The 18,345-nt window shown below is 45.3% G+C and overlaps 1 protein-coding gene and 1 pseudogene across 2 annotated transcripts; both read right to left on the bottom strand.

Annotated features, from left to right (window-relative positions):
- Positions 1-11,151: 11,151 nt before the first annotated feature.
- On the bottom strand, positions 11,152-11,232 carry LOC139007718 (U4 spliceosomal RNA; annotated as a pseudogene).
- A 4,610-nt stretch (positions 11,233-15,842) lies between these two features.
- ARL11 (ARF like GTPase 11) lies at positions 15,843-18,019 on the bottom strand. 2 transcript variants are annotated; one of them, XM_070407471.1, is made up of 2 exons: positions 17,662-18,019; positions 15,843-17,131 (listed from the first exon to the last, which is right to left on the bottom strand). In XM_070407471.1, the coding sequence occupies exon 2, from the start codon at positions 16,909-16,911 to the stop codon at positions 16,312-16,314; it is 600 nt and encodes a 199-aa protein (XP_070263572.1). In that variant the 5' UTR covers positions 16,912-17,131; positions 17,662-18,019; the 3' UTR covers positions 15,843-16,311. The 2 variants fall into 2 exon arrangements, with proteins under 2 accessions (XP_070263572.1, XP_070263573.1); XM_070407472.1 differs by having other exon boundaries at positions 15,843-16,883.
- Between the last annotated feature and the right edge of the window lie 326 nt (positions 18,020-18,345).

Raw genomic sequence — 18,345 nt, 5'->3', positions numbered from 1 at the left:
AGAAAAAAAATCACTCAGAACAGCAAAGAGAAGAAATAATTTAAAAGCATAAGGATAATTTAAGGAAACTTTGGGACAGCATGAAACATAACAACATCTGCATCATAGGAGTAACAGAGGGAGAACAAGTGAGCAAAGGATAGAGAACCTGTTTGAAGAAATAATGACAGAAAACTTCCCTAATCTGGTGAAGGAAAAAGTCATACAGGTTCAGGAAGCACAGAGAGTCCCAATTAAGATGAACCAAGACACATCATAATAAAAATGGCACATGTTGAAGACCAGGAGTATCTTAAGGACAGCAAGAGAGAGCAGTCAGTTACCTAAAAGGCAGATCCCATTAGACTGTCAGCTGATTTCTCACCAGACACTACAGGCCAAAGGGAATGGCATGAAGTATTTAAAGTAATGAAAAGCAAGGATCTGAAACCAAGACTACTCTATCCAGCAAGGCTATCATTCAAAATTGAAGGTGAAATAAAGAGCTCCGCAGACAGAAAAATGCTAAAAGAGTTTATTATCACCAAACCAGCATTGCAAGAAATATTAAAGGGACTGCTGTAAGAAGAAGAAATTGAAAGAGAGAAAGGAACAGAGGCATAGAGAATAAAAATGGCAATAAATAAGTACCTATCCTATATAATAAAAGGCTAATATGCAAATTGTTCCCTTCAGGAGTTTGACCGACCAGGAGTTTGACCACTCACTATGATGTGCACTGACCACCATGGGGTGGTGCGGAATGAAGGAAGGCCCTGGCTGGCAGCTGGCAGCTAGGGGAAGGAAGGAAGCCCCAGCCAACAGCCAGAAGGCCCTGATGGGCCCTGATCACCGGCCAGGCCTACGGACCCTACCTGTGCACAAATTTTGTGCACTGGGCCTCTAGTCAATATTAACATTAAATGTAAATTGATTAAATGCTCCAATAAAAAGATATAGGGTAGCTGAATGGATAAGAAAACATGATATATATATATATATAGTCTATAAGAGACCCACCTCAGAACAAAAGACTCCCACAGGATAAAAATGAAAGGATAGAAAAAATTTCAATGCAAATAGAAATTAAAAACAAAAAAGCTAGGGTAGCAATACTTATATATGACAGAGTAGACTTTAAAACAAAGGCCATAAAAGAGACAAAGAAGGTCACTACAGGATAATTAGTGATGTTGAGCATTTTTCCATAAGTCTCTTAGCCATTTGTATGTCCTCTTTGGAAAAGTGTCTATTCAGGTCCTCTGCCCATTTTACTGCCATTTGACCTAGTGATTCCAATATCCTAAGAAGCCAGAAACACCAATCTGAAAATATATATGCACCCCTATGTTCATAGCAGCACTATTTACAATAGCTAAGATCTAGAAATAGCCCAAGTGCCCATCAATAGATAAATGGATTAAAAAACTGTGTACATTTACACAATAGAGTACTATGCAGCTATAAAAAAGAAGGATCTCTTACCCTTTGAGACAACATGGAGGGGACTGGGGAATACTCTGCTAAGCAAAATAATCCAGTCAGATAAAGTAAAATATCACTTGATCGCACTATATGTGGAATCTAATGAACAAAATAAACTGATGAACATGCATCTGTTGCTGATGCATGTAACAGACTGACAGGTCTCAGAGGGAAAGAAGTTGGGGTGGACGGGAAGAGATTAACCAAAGAACATATATGCATATATGCATAGCCCATGGATACAGACAATAGTGTGATAAAGGCCTGGGGTGGGTAGGGTTTGGATGCAAGGGGGCAAGATTGGGGAATGGGGGACATTTGTAATACTGTCTACAATTAAAAAAAAAAATACATGCCCCAGCTGGTTTGGCTCAGTGGATTATATATTTTGGTTTGACCTGTGGAGTGAAGGATCACAGGTTCAATTCTGGTCAAGGGCATGTATCATGGTTATAGGCCAGTGATGGCGAACCTTTTGAGCTCGGCATGTCAGCATTTTGAAAAACCCTAACTTAACTCTGGTGCCGTGTCACATATAGAAATTTTTTGATATTTGCAACTATAGTAAAACAAAGACTTATATGTTTGATATTTATTTTATATATTTAAATGCCATTTAACAAAGAATAAAACAAAAAAATGAGTTCGCGTGTCACTTCTGACACGCATGTCATAGGTTCACCATCACTGTTGTAGGCTCTATCCCTGACCCTGGGCGGGACACATGCCAGAGGCAACCAGTTGATGTGCCTCTCTCACATCGATGTTTCCCTCTGTATGTCTCTCCCCTTCCCTTTCATTCTCTCTAAAAAATCAATGGAGCCGAAACTGGTTTGGCTCAGTGGATAGAGCGTCGGCTTGCGGACTGAAGGGTCCTGGGTTCGATTCTGGTCAAGGGCATGTACCTGGGTTGCGGCCACATCCCCAGTGGGAGATGTGCAGGAGGCAGCTGATCGATGTTTCTCTCTCATTGATGTTTCTAACTCTCTGTCTCTCTCCCTTCCTCTCTGTAAAAAATCAATAAAATATATTTAATAAATAAATAAATAAATAAATAAATAAAATAAAAAATCAATGGAAAAAAATAGCCTTGGGTAAGGATTAACAAAAAAATACATAGCACATTATTATAAAAACTAGAGGCCCGGTGCACAAAAATTTGTGCACTTGGGGGGGTCCCTCAGCCCAGCCTGCACCCATTTGCAGTCCAGGACCCCTTGGGGGATGTCCACCTGTTGACTTAGGCCCACTCCCCGGGGGATCAGGCCTAAGCCTGCAGTCAGACATCCTTCTGGCAGCCAGGGAGCCCTCGGGGGATGTCCGACTAAAGGCTTAGGCCCCCAAGGGATCGGGCCTAAACTGTTAGTTGGACATTCTTAGTGCTGCCACGGAGGTGGGAGAGGCTCCTGCCACCACCTCTGCACTGGCCAGCCATGAGCCAGCTTCTGGCTGAGTGGCACTCCCCATATGGAAGTGCACTGACCACCAGGGGGCAGCTCCTGCATTGAGTGTCTGTCCCCTGGTGGCCAGTGTGCATCACAGCAACCGGCCATTCTGCCGTTCAGTCAATTTGCATATTAGCCTTTTATTATTATTATATAGGATGTCCCTATTTCCCCCCTTTTGCCCCCTCTAACCAGCTCTTGCCCCCCACTTCTCTCTGGCCATCACCATACTGTTGTCTGTGTCCATGGGTTGTGCATATATTTTCTTTGGCTAATCCCTTCTTTAAATTCACTTCTTTAAATTTTTATTTTCAGATAATTGCTTATAACTGCACTATTATATATTTTCTATTATATCATTTAGAATTAAGATATTTTTTAATTGAACCCTTGTAAATTTTAGCACAATTTAATAAATTATGCTAGAAGCAATTAGGAGATTTTTCATGTAATGCAGATACATTTCAATTGATATTGTATTAATTTTTAATTTTTTAATATTTTAATTTGAAATAATCTCATACATATAAAAAAACTATAAAATACTACAGCATATTATATGTACCCTTCACCCAATTTCTTAGATGTTAATAATTTAAACATAACCATTGTACAACTAACAAAATTTGGAATATATTTTTCTTATAATCTCTTTAATATTACTTAATCCATTTACTTTGTTTTTGTTAATCTTCACCCAAGGATATTTTTCCATTGAATTTTAGAGAGAGGGGAGGGAAAGGGAGAGACACATTGATTGGTTGCCTCCTGCACATGCTCTGATAGGGACTGGGGATCAAGCCAGCAACTGAGGTACATGCCCTTGACTGGTATCAAACCTGGGACCCTTCAGTCCACGAGCTAATGCTCTATTCAGAGCAAAACAGGCTGCAGCTTAATTCATTTACTTTTAATCTATATGTGTCTTTATATTTAAACTGGGTTTTGTTTTTGATTCACCCTCATAATCTGTCTTTTAATTGGTGCATTTATGCCACTGACTTTCAGAGTGCTTACTGATAGAGTTACTGCCATATGAGGTGGCTTCTGGGGCTTCTGGGGCCGGCGTGCCTGTGGCCTGGGACCAGATCCGATCACAGGCAGCAGGCAGGCGGCTTCTGGGGTCACACACGGGAGCCTGGATGGCGGCTGGCGCTGGCAGCTGGCACTGTCCCACCCTGCCTGCAGTATGCAAATTATCTGCCATCTTTGTTGGTGGTTAATTTGCATATCATGCTGATTAGCCAATGGGAGGCATAGCGAAGGTACGGTCAATTACCATGTGTGGCTATTATTAGATGGGATTAAATCAGGACTTAGGAACACAGGGGAAATAAGAGTGAGAAATAATAAGATGAGGGTAAAGTTAATATGCCAAATGCATGCCAGAATGTGACACATCATTCATAGAATTGAAGCACAAATGTATCAATTACCTTCACTACCAAGAGGGAAACATTACCACATTGTGTTTCATAAAGCACTAGTTTTGAGAGATGTTCATAGCAGTTCCATCAGAGGTGGGGAGCATGTATCCCACTAACTTGTTCAACACCTTCCTTTTTTACTAGATACTAAGCTCACACATGTATTCTCTGCCTAGAAAAGTGACTGGCTCCTAACACCAGGCCCTTGATAAGCTGTGGTGCATACTGTTGCTCAGAAAGCCAGTCTGTGTTCCCCCTCCTCGTAGGGTTCCTTCTTATCCTGCAGAAAACTGTAGATTGTTGTCCTGACTGCAAAATTGGTTTTGCCTTTCAGAGGTACTTGAGAGACATTTGGAGCGTGAAACTGTTTCTGGATTTTTGTTTTGTTTTGTCTGTCTTTGCTATTCTGTGGTGACAAGTAAGGTCATGGAAATGTGAGGGTTTTGGCATGAGCACAAAGTATTCAACTTATTGGATATTGACAAGCAGTTGTGGTTGGAGCAGCAGGAATGAAGGGCTGGCGGGCTGAGTAGCTCTAGTGGTGGCCTCCCTGGTAGTGCTGCCCTTGGGAGGGTCCATTCCCTGGTCATCGGGAAGTCATTTCTATCATCATAGCCAAGCACCTGCTCTTGCAGTCCCCAGTGATTTTTGTAAGCACTTAATTCCCTGCATTAAATATTCTTGCTTAAAACACCTAGAATAATTGCTGTTTTCTACACTTTTATCCTAATTGAGATCTGACTACAATATTTGTTGAAAATTTAATAAGTGTAGCCAAGTAAGTTTGAGGGATATTAAATTAGCACATCAAAGGCTTTAGAAGTCCCACAATAAAGAAACTAGATTAACTAATTATCTCAACTTTTCCCAACATATTTATCAGACCACTTGAACAAGTGGGGTGATGTTATAAATATTAGAATATTTTGATGCTATCGTAAATATGAGAAAGTTTGTTTCTGGACTCTCTAGGCTATTCCATTCCTGTGCTGATACTACATTGCCTTAATTAATGTAGCTTTCTAAAAATTATTTTTAAAAATTCTATTTTAATTTTTTATTGGTTACTGGTTAGTTTTTAATCTTATGAATACTGAATTGTGTTATGCAGTTTTTCCCTACCTGATGTTCCTCAAAACACCATCCCACTTGTTCAAGTGGTCTGATAAATATGTTGGGAAAAGTTGAGGTAAACAATATGAAATTGTAAAATAAAAGTTTGTCAAAGAAAGGCTTGATGGAAACCAAAATGTTCATCAGGGATATTGGCCTGTAATTCTCTTTCTTTTCAGTATCTTTATCTGATTTTGGAATTAGGATAGCGCTGGCCTCATAAAACGAGCTTGGAAGTGTTCCTTCCTCTTGGATTTTTTGGGGGACTAGTTTGAGGAGGATAGGTGTTAGTTCTTCTTTGAATATTTTATAAAACTCCCCTGTGAAGCTGTCTGGACCAGGGCTTTTGTTTGCTGGGAGTTTTGCTTTGTTTTTTATTATTGCTTCAATTTCATCAGTTGTTTTCGGCCTATTCGGGTTTTCTTATTCTTTTGAAAGGTTGTTTTTTTCTAGGAATTTATCCATTTCATCCAGTTGTCCAGCTTGTTGGCATATAGCTATTCATAGTATTTTCTTACAATCCTTTGTATTTCTGTGGTGTCAGTTGTCATTTCACCTCTTTTGTTTCTGATTTTGATTATTTGGGTCTTCTCTCTTTGTGTCTTATGAATCTGGGTAAAGGTTTATCAATCTTGTTTATCTTTTCAAAGAACTAGCTCTTGGTTCATTGAACTTTTGTATTTTTTTTTTTAGAGGTTTCCATAATCTTGCAGGAGGGAGTGCTACAGGCCATATTGAACTGTATTCATCATTCATAATTAAGTGCCCTTGTTACAGAAGAGCAAAGAAATACCAAGCACGCTTCCTAGAGAAAAGGAGGGACCCATTTATTAACACTAGTGGACTCCGGGAATAATTTCCAAATCAGAGTGAAGTAACATGCAGAGGCTTTGCTTTTTATAACCTTCTGGGGTCATTGTCTTGCAAATATGGTTCTGCCCCCTTTCGTGGGCTTACAGGAAGGCCCCCAGTTGTCGATGATCTGTCCTGGGGCCAGCAATAACGACCTCCCCCCCCCCCCCCAGGGCAATGCATTGTTCACAGTTTTTATGGCCTGACACACCTTGCAAGACCAGTTTCCTCCTCACCCTTAAAAGCCAGCTAGGATGCATTCAAAGTTGATTACATGATTGTTACTAATCATGGGTGCAACTTGAGGCTCATGGAGCCAGGGCAATTGTGTCTGTTGGGGAAATAAAAACAAACCTCCTGCTCCCTCCCTGGCAAAAACACACACCTCACTGCAATGGTAATAGAGAAAGAAAACAGTTTTATTATTGAACTAGAGGCCTGGTGCACAAAAATTTGTGCACTCGGCAGCAGGGGGTGATCCCTCAGCCCAGCCTGTGCCCTCTTGCAGTCTGGGACCCCTTGGGGGATGTCCACCTGCTGGCTTAGGCCTGCTCCCCCGGGGACCGGGTCTAAGCTGGCATTCAGACATCCCTCTGGCAGCCCGGGAGCCCTCGGGGGATGTCCACTTGCCATCGGGGAACAGGCCTAAGCTGCAGTTGGACATCTTTAGTGCTGTTGAGGAGCGGGGAGAGGCTCCCGCCACCACCGCTGTGCTGGCAGCCGTCAGCCTGGCTTGTGGCTGAACAGAGCTCCTCCTGTGGGAGCGCACTGACCACCAGGGGGCATCTCCTGCATTGAGCGTCTGCCCCCTGGTGGTCAGTGTGTGTCATAGTGACCAGTCATTCCCAGTCATTCTGCTGTTAGGGTCAATTTGCATGTTACCCTTTTATCATATAGGATAGAGGCCTGGTGCGCTGGTGGGGGCCGGCTGGTTTGCCCTGAAGGGTGTCCCAGATCAGGGTGGGGGTCCCTGCTGGGGTGCCTGGCCAGCCTGGGTGAGGGGCTGAGGGCTGTTTTCAGGCTGGCCACAGCCTCTTCAGGGTGGGGGGCCCTACTGGGGTGCCTGGCCAGCCTGGGTGAGGGGTTGATGGCCATTTTCAGGCTGGCCAAGCCCACAGGCTAGAAGCAGGTACCTGGGATTTATTTAACTTCTATAATTGAAACTTTGTTGCCTTGGTCCAGCTTGAAGCCTGGGTTGCCAGGCCCCTCCTTGAGCGGAGGCCACGCTGGCTGGAAGCAGGTATCTGGAATTTATTTATCTTCTATAATTGAAACTTTGTAGCCTTGAGCAGAGCTCAGGGCCGGCCAGGGCAGGCGGGAAGCTTGGCTTCCTCCATCGCTGGGGGCAACCCAAGCCTCCTGCTCACTCCAGCTCCATGGCCGCTGCCATCTTTGTGACGGAGTGAGGGAGTGGCGGTTAATTTGCACATTACTCTTTTATTAGATAGGATAAGCATAAAGCCAGAATGTGATGTGCATCACAAGCAATCCACTAAGATTGCAAAGACAGAAAGGAATCTCACCCTTTTCTATAGCCAGGCAGACATAACTGTTACCTAAGTTCTCAAAATAAACACTAACTAGTCCTGACGGCACCATATTTCACACAAAGTTCGTCCTAGAGTCACCTGGCAATTGGGGCTCCCTGTGTTATCTAACTGGCTTGAACCTAAAGAAAAACAAACTTCTCAGTGTCTTTATGACAGGAGGTAGGCTGTCAAGTTCAGCTCCTGCTCTCCTGCAAAGACTGGGAGACAGGGACACTGTCTCCCTGGTCATTACTTTTCAAAGACAAAGACATTCCCAAGTCCTAAAGTTGGCAAAGGGATTATTTAGCTTTTGAAAAGATTTACATACATTTCAAAGAGAGAAAATAACTTTTACAGATATTTTAAGTAAATGCTCTAAGAAAAGGCAGTGAGGAGAAATGTCTTCCTTTATTTTCAACAGAAAGAATTAAGCCTCTTATTTTTATTTATGTATTTATTTATTTATTTTGTTGACACTATTACAGATGTCCCCAGTTCTCCCCCTTTGTTCACCTCCACCCAGCCCCTGTCCTGCCCCCCTCCCCCGCCCCCCCCCCCCCCCCCCCCGCTTCCCCTCTGGCTTCAGCCTCTTATTTTTTTTTTAATTCTTTATTGTTTAAAGTATTACATAAGTCTTCTTTTTCCCCCATTGACCTCTCCCTGGCCACCCCCAGCCCCCACTCTCGCACATGCCCTCACCTCCTCCTCAGCCCTTCCCCCTTCCCCCTCCCCCCCTTGTCTGTGCCCATTGGTTATGCTCATATGCATGCATACAAGTCCTTTGATTGCTCTCTTACCCCCCACCTTCCTTCATAGGTTAGACTGTATGTTCAATGCTTCTATCACTCTGGTTCTATCTAAGCCTCATATTTTTAATTTGTATTTGTGTTTACAGGCCCAAGAGGTGGCAGCAAAGGGGGGCATTTCTACCTCCTGCTCACTCAGAACTGTCCCATCTTGATCCAGGCTCTGGGACAAGGGACACAGAATGCACGACCGTGTCACTCCTGTTGATTTCCCAATAGTTGCAGGAAAGCCGGGGCTGGGGCTTCTGGGAGGGAGCGGCACCCCAGCCTTGTGAGTCATGTTGGTTCTGAGGAAAGTGCAAGTCCTGTTCAAAGTGACCTCACCACCCCACCTGAGGCTGGGGCTGGGGAACTTGAGGCCAGAAGGCAAGGCAAGGTCCTGGCCCACCCACGCGTTGAGGATGGGGCCTGGTCTACTTTCAAGAACACAACTAGCCCAACCCCAGCAGGAAGTGATTGTAGAACTGTGAGAATGAATAACTGAAAATCAAAACTCAGCAGGATCTAAGCAAAACTTTATCTTCAACAGAAAGTAGGAACTCCCCGTGGTTCCTACTTTCACCAAAAGATTGATTCTAATTGAGAGGGGAAGGAGAAAAATATTCAAAATCAGTGACTCAGAAAGCAGAAACTCAGCCTCAAATTCAAAGGAGTAATTCAAAGAAAAGAATCAAAATTGCAGAATGATATGGTGTTCTGGTCATAATCCAGAGACAATTTATATTCATGATGCCTCCTTTTATTTGAAGAATTGAAGTGCTCTCCAAAGTAGAACAATTCTTTCTCTAGACCGTGTTTACAAAAGAGAGCACCATTTTGGAAAACAAGACAGAAATCACCACTTATTTTTTCCTAAGGTTCCTTGTGTTGTATCTCTGAAATATACATATGTGTGTACACATAAATGTGTATCTGAGCAGAGGAGCAGGACAGAAGCCACTCCATTGGCCCCCCACCTCCTACTCCCATGTTCCTGGGGTGCTGTGACCTGCCTCACTGGGGAGACAAGGGCTGGAGCTGTCTTCAAGGACTGTCCTCTCATTTAGCTGGCAGCAGGTAGGGGAGTGGAATTCCCAGTCGAAAGTGCTGCATGGAGCTGGAGAGCATTACGCTAAGTGAAATAAGTCAGTCAGAGAAAGACAAATATCACATGATCTCACTCATTTATGGATTATAATGAACAACATAACCCGATGAACAAAAACAGATCTAGAGACAGAGAAGCATCGATCAGATGCTCAAACATCAGAGGGAAGGGAGGGGAGGGTGGGGGTTAGGGGGAGAGATCAACCAAAGGACTTGTATGCATGCATATAAGCATAAGCAATGGACGCAGACAACAGGGGATGAGGGTGCTGGCAAGACTGGGGCGTGAGGGGACAATGGGGGGATAAAGACACATTTGTAATACCCTAATCAATAAAAAAAAATTTTTTTTTTAAATGTAAAGATGATAGTTTCAATTATCTTTTTTAAAAAAGAAAAGAAAGTGCTAGCTTTGCCTGGCCGGTGTGGCTTAGCGATTGAGTGTTGACCCAGGAACCAAGAGGTCGCTTGTTTGATTACTGGTCAGGGCACATGCCAGAGTTGTGGGCTCCATCCCCAGTATGGGGCGTGCAGGAGGCAGCCGATCAATGATGTTCCTCTATCATTGATGTTTCTCTCTCTAAAAATCAATAAAAATATTTTTTTTTAAAAAAAGAAAGAAAGCACTAGCTTTGATCTGTTGCCGCTTTTGCTCCCTGGAGGGCAAGCTCTCCTGTGGTCTTCAGGGAAGATTCTGAAAAAGGATGAGGTCCCACCCTCCCTCCAGATCCATCAGTGTCAGGTTGGAAGTAGAAATAAGGACAGGAGCCCTGGAGCGGGCAAGACCAGGCCACCGCCTGGCTAAGTAGAGCACCTTTGCCCTCCTCCGGGCACTGGCTCTGGGCCCTGTACCTGTTCTCCTTGGTCCTCTCTTGGGGCTCAACCTTTCCAAGGGCTCCTGCCATACTCTACCCACCTGTGCCAGCCCTTCGGCACTCAGTCCCCACTTAGCACCCCCCTTCTATATAAACTAAAAGGTAGTTCTGAGTGTGACATGTTCTAGAAAGAGAATGTATGGCTTTTTTGTTTTGTTTTTACTACAGAAGTTGCCTGAAGTATACGTTTGTGCTGCCATTTTGGCTCTCAATCCAATGAGCCTCTTGGTGTTCTCATTTTTAAAATTTTATTCTAGACAGTTGAGAGGATCTGGGGACTCTGCCATGCATCCAGTTCAATAGTTCAATCAGTTTTCATTATTCACCCAGGTATTTAATGAGTAACTCTCAGTATCTCATGGTTCCAGGCTTTGCAGAGACCCCAAAGAATGTAAGAATGGCGCCTCATCACTTGGAATTTACACCATATCTGGGGAGACCACATACCAACAGGTGGAAGTGTCCCAGTTCAGGCACGGATGTTTGGAGGGAGGATAAACATGGCTTCAGTGTGCAGGTAAAGCTTCCTGCAGAGGTGGGATCTGAAGGTTATTTATTTATTTATTTATTTTTAATAGCAATAATCACACCTCAGATAAACCTCATTGGCTACGATACTGCCTTTGTGCAAAGCTGAAGGTCCTGGAATAGTGGACAGAATTTGAACAGGAAAACATCCTAAGCCTAAGGAACAGCAAGGGTGTAGGGAGGCTTCCATAAGTTTGTGTGACCTGCAGGACGGCTGCCACTGTTGGGGTCCTTACTGTCACTACAAGGACCTCCAGCTCCCATGGAAGCTTGATGGGCCAGAGCACAAAAGCAGGGGCATCAGAAGTCCCAGGACGGGGCCACAGAACCTTGCATCCTGTGAGAAGCAAACATCTCAGAAGCCAGTGAGGTGGAAGGCTGTCAGAGCTGCCCTTGGACTCTGAGGCTCTCAAACCCCACCTTCCATCCAGAGACTTGTATATTTCACATTCCGGAACTCACCACAGGTAATTCTACGTGACTGATTTGATGTTCATTCTCCCCCAGCAGAAGATGGACCATCAGGGAATGGTGGTCAACCCTTAACTGGGCATGGGTCTTATGATATTTTGCTTTGTTGTCCTTCTTCCCAAATCTTATCCAGGGGCATAATAGAAGGAGACTTTCTGGGGCTTATTTTGACTAGAGACACCTGTCTTCAAGGATTTGGGGCTGTTAGCACTCTCAGAGCTACCTGCTGGCTCCCTTGTACACTCTGCCTCATCCAGCAAGAAGTACACACTTGGAGCTGGACGAGAGCCTGGTCCATGCTGGTGTCAGCAAGGAGACTGGGCCAAAGCAGGGGATTATCAAGAGATGGGAAGAATGCCCATAGCAGGACGGGACTCCTGCGGTGATAGGATGTCCGTTCAGAACAATGGTGTCAAGAGTATGCACATCAGTCAAAAGGCACCCTGCTCACCCTCTTGTCTCCCTGCCTTCAGGACATGTTTCTAAGGACAGATCTCAGCATAGCACCCTCCTGCCAGGACCGCAGGAAGGCTCCCTGCCACATATCAAAATTCACCAGGCGGTCTGCAACATGGCAAATAGACCCTTTCCCATTATGGAGTCACAGAAATGTTGAGGAAACTGTCACAAAATAAATATTTATTTCATGTATGCTGTCCCTGCACAAAAGAAAGGGAAGTCCTCAGTGGCAGAAATGAAGAGAAAAACAACAGCTGAAGCACGCAGGTGTAAATTGGAGGCCTGGAGGCCGTGGGGATCTTAGAGGAGCCAAATTTAGGTGCTAGGGACTGAACTGAGTTAATAACACCTGAAAAGGAATGGGAGCTGTGGCCTTAGCCTTGCTTGGAGGAGAGAAGCTTTTATTTTTTTTAAAAATATATTTTATTTAAAAAATATATATATATATATATTTTATTGATTTTTAACAGAGATGAAGGGAGAGGGATAGAGAGTTAGAAACATTGATGAGAGAGAAACATCGATCAGCTGCCTCCTGCACACTCCCTACTGGGGATGTGCCCACAACCAAGGTATATGCCCATGACTGGAATTGAACCCGGGATCCTCGAGTCCACAGGCCAACGCTCTATCCACTGAGCCAAACCAGTTAGGGCAGGAGAGAAGCTTTTAATCTGAGCTCAGCAGAAAAGCAAAAGCATCAAAGAGATGCCCTTTCCTTAGAAGGGGATTAGAAAACACTTCCCACCAGCTCAGGGAAGTATGAGGAAGCAAATGGTCTAGTTTGGGTGCCAAAGAAAAAAATCACCTGTCAGAAATTGAATTCCTAAGGCCTGTGCCCTGAAAGAGTGCAGAGCCCAGATTTATAGTACCTGTGAGGCCCATAATTCCCAAGCAGAGAAATTAACATAAATTTGGTTAAATAATTGAAGCCTCTAGGATCCTACTAGATAATGCGTAACCACTCTGTGTAGAAACAGTCTCAAAGCAGAGCACATGAGAGTCACAGGAAAAACAAATCCCACTGAAAATGAGCTCACAATAAAAAGTGACAACTCATGTGAGGAAATGAGCCTCCGGGAGTGGGAACCAGCAGGAGCAGCTGGTTCTCAAGGACTGCAGACAATGGAACCATCTGAAAGAAGCCATGCACGTATTCATACCCAGAATTTCAAAAGCAGAACCTGGTAGTGCTGATCCGTGTTCTAATCCCAACCTGTTCCTCCTGTGTCCACCTTTTTATATCATTCCAATCCTTCCTGCCATCTAGACTCAAATTCTTGAACTGTCTTCAAATTCTTCCTCTCTCAGCTTTTCCCCTTAAAAATGGTTCTCAATGTTCTCACACCCCTTCGTCTCCTCTCCTCTGTTACTGTGATGGCCATTTAGATGATCTCCCTGCCTTCCCATCCCCCTTGTCCCCTCTTCTCTTTAATCCACCCCAACACTGCCACTAAGTTATCCTCCTAAATGCCAAGTTCAATGATTTTACTTGCCAAAGCCAAATTCTTTTTTTATATAAATTTTTAAAATATATTTTTATTGATTTCAGAGAGGAAGGGAGAGGGAGCATCATTGATTGGCTACCCCTGCATGCCCCCTACTGGGGATCAAGCCCACAACCCAGGCATGTGCCCTTGACTGGAATTGAACCTGGGACCCTTCAGTCCACAAGCTGACGCTCTCTCCACTGAGTCAAACCAGCTAGGGCCAAATTCTTTTTTTTAAATATATTTTTATTGACTTCAGAGAGGAAAGGAGAGAGAGATATTGAAACATCAATGATGAGAGAGAATCATTGATTGGCTGCCTCCTGCACGCCCCTTATTGGGGATTGAGTCCACAACCTGAGCATGTGCCCTTGACTGGAATCGAACCTGGGACCCTTCAGTCTGCAAGCCGACACTTTACCCACTGAGCCAAACTGGCTTGGGCCAAAGCCAAATTATCCTAGATAATAAAAGCTTAATATGTTAAGTGTCCAGTTGTTCATTCAACTAATCAAAGTGGAATATGCTAATAATATGCTAAGGCTGCTCAACCACTCGCTATGACATGCACTGACCACCAGGAGGCAGACGCTCTGACCGGTAGGGTAGCTTGCTGCTGGGGTCTGGCTGTGGAGACCTCCCTGGCTGGCCAATCTCCCGTGTCCCTCCCCAGCCCCGATTGTGCACCGGTGGGGTCCTTTGGCCTGGCCTGCACCCTCTCACAATCCAGGACCCCTTGGGGGATGTCAGAGAGCTGGTTTCAGCCTGATCCCACAGGCCAGGCCATGGGATCCCACTGGTGCATGAATTTGTGCACCGGGTCTCTAGTTGATTATGAAAGTCCACACCTTCCCCAACTTGAACCTAAACATTTTTTCCTGTTTTGTTCCCTATTATAATATAATCACTCCAACCTGCTATTTCAGCCATTCTGGCTTACTTATCTTCCTACCCTTTCCCTCATGCTTCCAAGCAGTCTCCTCCTTCTGACTAGACTGCTCCCTCATCACATCTGCTGACTGAAAGCGAACCTTAGCTTAAACCTTTAGAAGCATGATGTGAAAGAATGAAGGCATCATTACAGCTAGACACATCTGGTTTCAAGTCCCAGGTATGTCGCTTAATAGCTCGAGAAAGTCACAACATCTCTGACCCTCAGTTTCTAACCATGTAAGATGGGAATTATACCTACTTTGCAGAATTGGGAGGATTAGAGATAATCTACATACTAGTAAAGCACTCAACAGAGAACCTGGCCCCAAAAAGTGCTCAATAAACAGTTGCTGAATTGAATCTCTATCTTCACATTTTTATGGAAGCTATGTCTTCACTGCTTCCCCAGCCAGAGCTCCATGAGGCCTGAGGCCTTGCCTTATTTGTCTTTGCATCTTTGCACTTTCCTGTGACTAGCACAGGAAATCTTGAAACACGTCAATTGACAAGTAGTGAAAGAACGAGGCATGCCTAACCTGATACTAGAAGGGGAGATTTTGGGTAGAGGGTCCAGATGTTGGAGGGGTATTGAGCGCCAATCTATACTGCGTCACTCCAGAGAGGGCAGAACCACCACCAGGAGCCACAAGGAGGCTGATGCTAGCCAGGGTAGGAAGGAATCGCTAACATTTAGAGCTGTTTAATATGAGAGCAGGTACCTCTCATATTATGTGCCATAAAAAACCCTCAGATTATAGGAATTATTTGCTAGTAATAATGAGAGCAGTTCATTGCTGTCATACTGATCTTCAAAATACACACCTCCCACCTAGAGGGCTTGGTTCGTAGCTAAAAGCTCAGTGCTTTTTTTTGCCACGAATTCAAGGCTCTACATATTTTTTATTAAATGAATAAATAAATGAAATCATTGATCAATCTTATTTTTAAGGAAAGATATGTGCCACAAGGAGAAAAAAAAAAAGAAGGAAAAACATGAAGGGTTTAGAAAAAGACCAGCACAGGGTGACAAAAGGGCAGAGAACAGTGAGTCAGGGTCAGAGAAGAGGATCACGTTGGGAAGGCGGGAACTCCCTTGCCCAGGGCCGAGCACCATGCCCTTCTAAACCCAAGATTTGACTCACCTGCTCGATTCTGCTCACGTTGGCTGATCAGAGTGATCATGGCACATACCCGGCGACACCAGGGAAATCACTCATAAGATCTTGATCATGTCTAGATGATATTATGATTTGATTTTGAGACTCCTTTTTTCCCCATGAATTTAGGTCTTAATTATTATGCTCTATTATTACAATTATTACTTGTTGCTCTGTTACTACAATTGCTTAGTTCACACTTGGTAATGAGTTTTTCAAAAATATGATTTATTGATTTTTTTAGAAAGAAAGGGAGAGGGAGAGAAAAAGAGAGAGATCCATCACTTGCCTCCAACAGAGACTCTGGCTGGGGACTGAACCCGAAACCTGGCATGTGCCCTGACCATGAGTCGAACTGGCAACCTTTTGTTGCATGGGACAATGTTCAGCCAACTGAGCCACACTGCCCAGGGTGGCAATGAGTTGTCAAATGAAGTGCATTAAGGTATTATTTTTTTTTCTTTAGAGTATCATTATTCAAAAACAGTTGATTTTCAACAGTGACACCAAGTCCCAAGGGGAAAAAAAAATCCTGTCCAAGCATAGAAGGATTTCTTATTTGGTAAACTGAGCTTATAATTCTCAGGGATAAGCTGGTTCTCCCAATTCTCATGAGCAAAGATAAGCTGCTCTGAGTCAAGACTTCTTGCTCTCTGCACTCACTGCCCCGCGGTGCTCACCAGGAGGAGACACAGCGGCTGTGGGATTTCAGGAGGCTCCCTAGGCTCTGCAGCGCCTGGGGCAGCCCCTCTCCGGTGAGGGCACTGCAGGCCCGGAGCTCCCAGCAGCGGCCCTGGAACCTCTCGAGGCCCAGCTTGTCTCGGATCTCCAGCAGAGGCAGAGCACCAGGCATCTCCTGCTTGTTGGCCAGCACCAAGAAAGGGACGCTGGCCATGCTGGGGCGGTCCAAGACTTCCGCAAGCTCAGCCCCTGCCTCGGGCAAGCGGGCTTTGTCTGTGCTATCCAGCACATACACAAGGACGTCTGCGCCTTCCAGGTAGTTTTTCCAGCTGGCCCTGAGCTGGGCCTGCCCCCCGACATCCCAGAGAGTCAGAGACATACACCCCGGGGCTTCAAGAGGCTCCACATTGAAGCCAATGGTGGGCAGGGTCTCCACCAACTGGTAGCCCTTCAGTTTGTACAGGAGCGTGGTCTTGCCTGCTGAGTCCAGGCCCATCATCACCACCTGGGCTTCCGCCTTGTGACCTCGGGAGTTCACAGAGCCCATGGTGGCCCCTGGCAGAGATCCTGGGGGAGAAAGGCCAGGTGCACACATCAGCCATTCTTTCCTGAAGGAACACACAGATCCATGCAGGCACGTGGAAGAGGAGGTTCTATTTCAAAAATAGGAAGTGTCTTGACAGTTTCAAACACAGGCCTGGGCTCTGAAGGCCAGGAAGTGAGGGTGTGAGTCACCCTCAGCTGGTCCCTAGCTGGGCAGCCTCCTTCAGAGAAGAGCTCAGGACTGGGAGACAAGGAATGTGGGCTCACATCCCCTGGGAGGCAAAACAAAGTTCCAGTTAGACAAACCCAGTTCAGGAGAAACGTCTGAAAGGTGCCTGCAAGTCTTGGTAGTCTGTGCTGCCAGCCTCTGTTTTCCTCCTGGGGAGCCTAAGCCCCGAAAGGGAAGCGGCCTTGGGCTCAGTGCACTGAGTGAAGGGGACAGCGGCTCCTGGGCACTTCGCTGCCTTTGGAACACCCGCAGGCCGGCACCGTGTCCTGGACACAGGGGCTATTTATAAATACTGTTGGCTGGGGACAAACTTATCAGTCAGGGCAGAGTGGTTCCCTCCCCTGTCTGACCAAAGTAAATTACCGCTCCCGTTTTTCACAGCTCCCCTTTTTCAGAAATCAAACATTTTAAGACTAAGACCTGATCCTAGTTCAGTCAGGGGAAACCGTGGCTGGGACAGTCAAGGAAGGGGCATCTCACCCGAGGAATATATTTCAGCTGCCCCTGGAGGAGGAAAATAAGACAGCCCTGTTCATTCCTCATGCCAGGGAGAAGAATAAAAATTGCAGTTACCTCGGTGCAGTGACCCGGAGGCCGCAGCTCCTCCGGCAGCGTCTGCTCCCCCGCAGCTGCTCGTTGGTAATGTCCCAAGATCGAGCTGTGAGGTAAGTTGCTGTTTCTCCTTTTTCTGCTTCCTTTTCCCAGGTGGCTGTGGGGTGGGACGGGCTTCACAGCCCTCCCTCAGCTCTGGGGCTGCCAGCAGTTCTGCCGCTGGGGATGTGCCACAAATACACCCCCAGCGCTTCAGCCCTTAATACAGCGAGGTCCAGCACCACGTCAGTGTTGCGGCAGCTTGGACTCCTTGCAGAAGGAAGGGGCCATGGTCACAGCTGTGCCCAAGTCCAGCCACTTTCTTCTGCTCTTCCTCTCATAATCCTGTGACCTCCTCAGTGGGGAAATCTGAGAATCAGAGTTTTTCCTTCAGCCCGGCTAGCGTGGCTCAGTGGTTGAGCATCAGCCTATGAACTAGGAGGTCACGGTTCCATTCCTGCTCAGGGCACATGCCTGGTTTGTTGGCTCCATCCCCAGTGTGGGGCGTGTAGGAGGCAGCTGATCAATGATTCTCTCTCATCATTGATGTTTTTACCTCTCTTCCTCTTTGAAATCAATATATTTTTATTGATTTTTTACAGAGAGGAAGGGAGAGGGATAGAGAGTTAGAAACATCGATGAGAGAGAAACATCGACCAGCTGCCT

The sequence above is a fragment of the Myotis yumanensis genome, unplaced genomic scaffold, assembly GCF_028538775.1.
Source record: "Myotis yumanensis isolate MYYU_CA2020_CCGP unplaced genomic scaffold, mMyoYum1.0.hap1 SCAF_3, whole genome shotgun sequence".
In the NCBI taxonomy this organism is placed as follows: Eukaryota; Metazoa; Chordata; class Mammalia; order Chiroptera; family Vespertilionidae; genus Myotis; species Myotis yumanensis.
The sequence above is the reverse complement of the archived record's forward strand: the minus strand, read 5'-3'. Positions and strand labels throughout refer to the sequence as shown.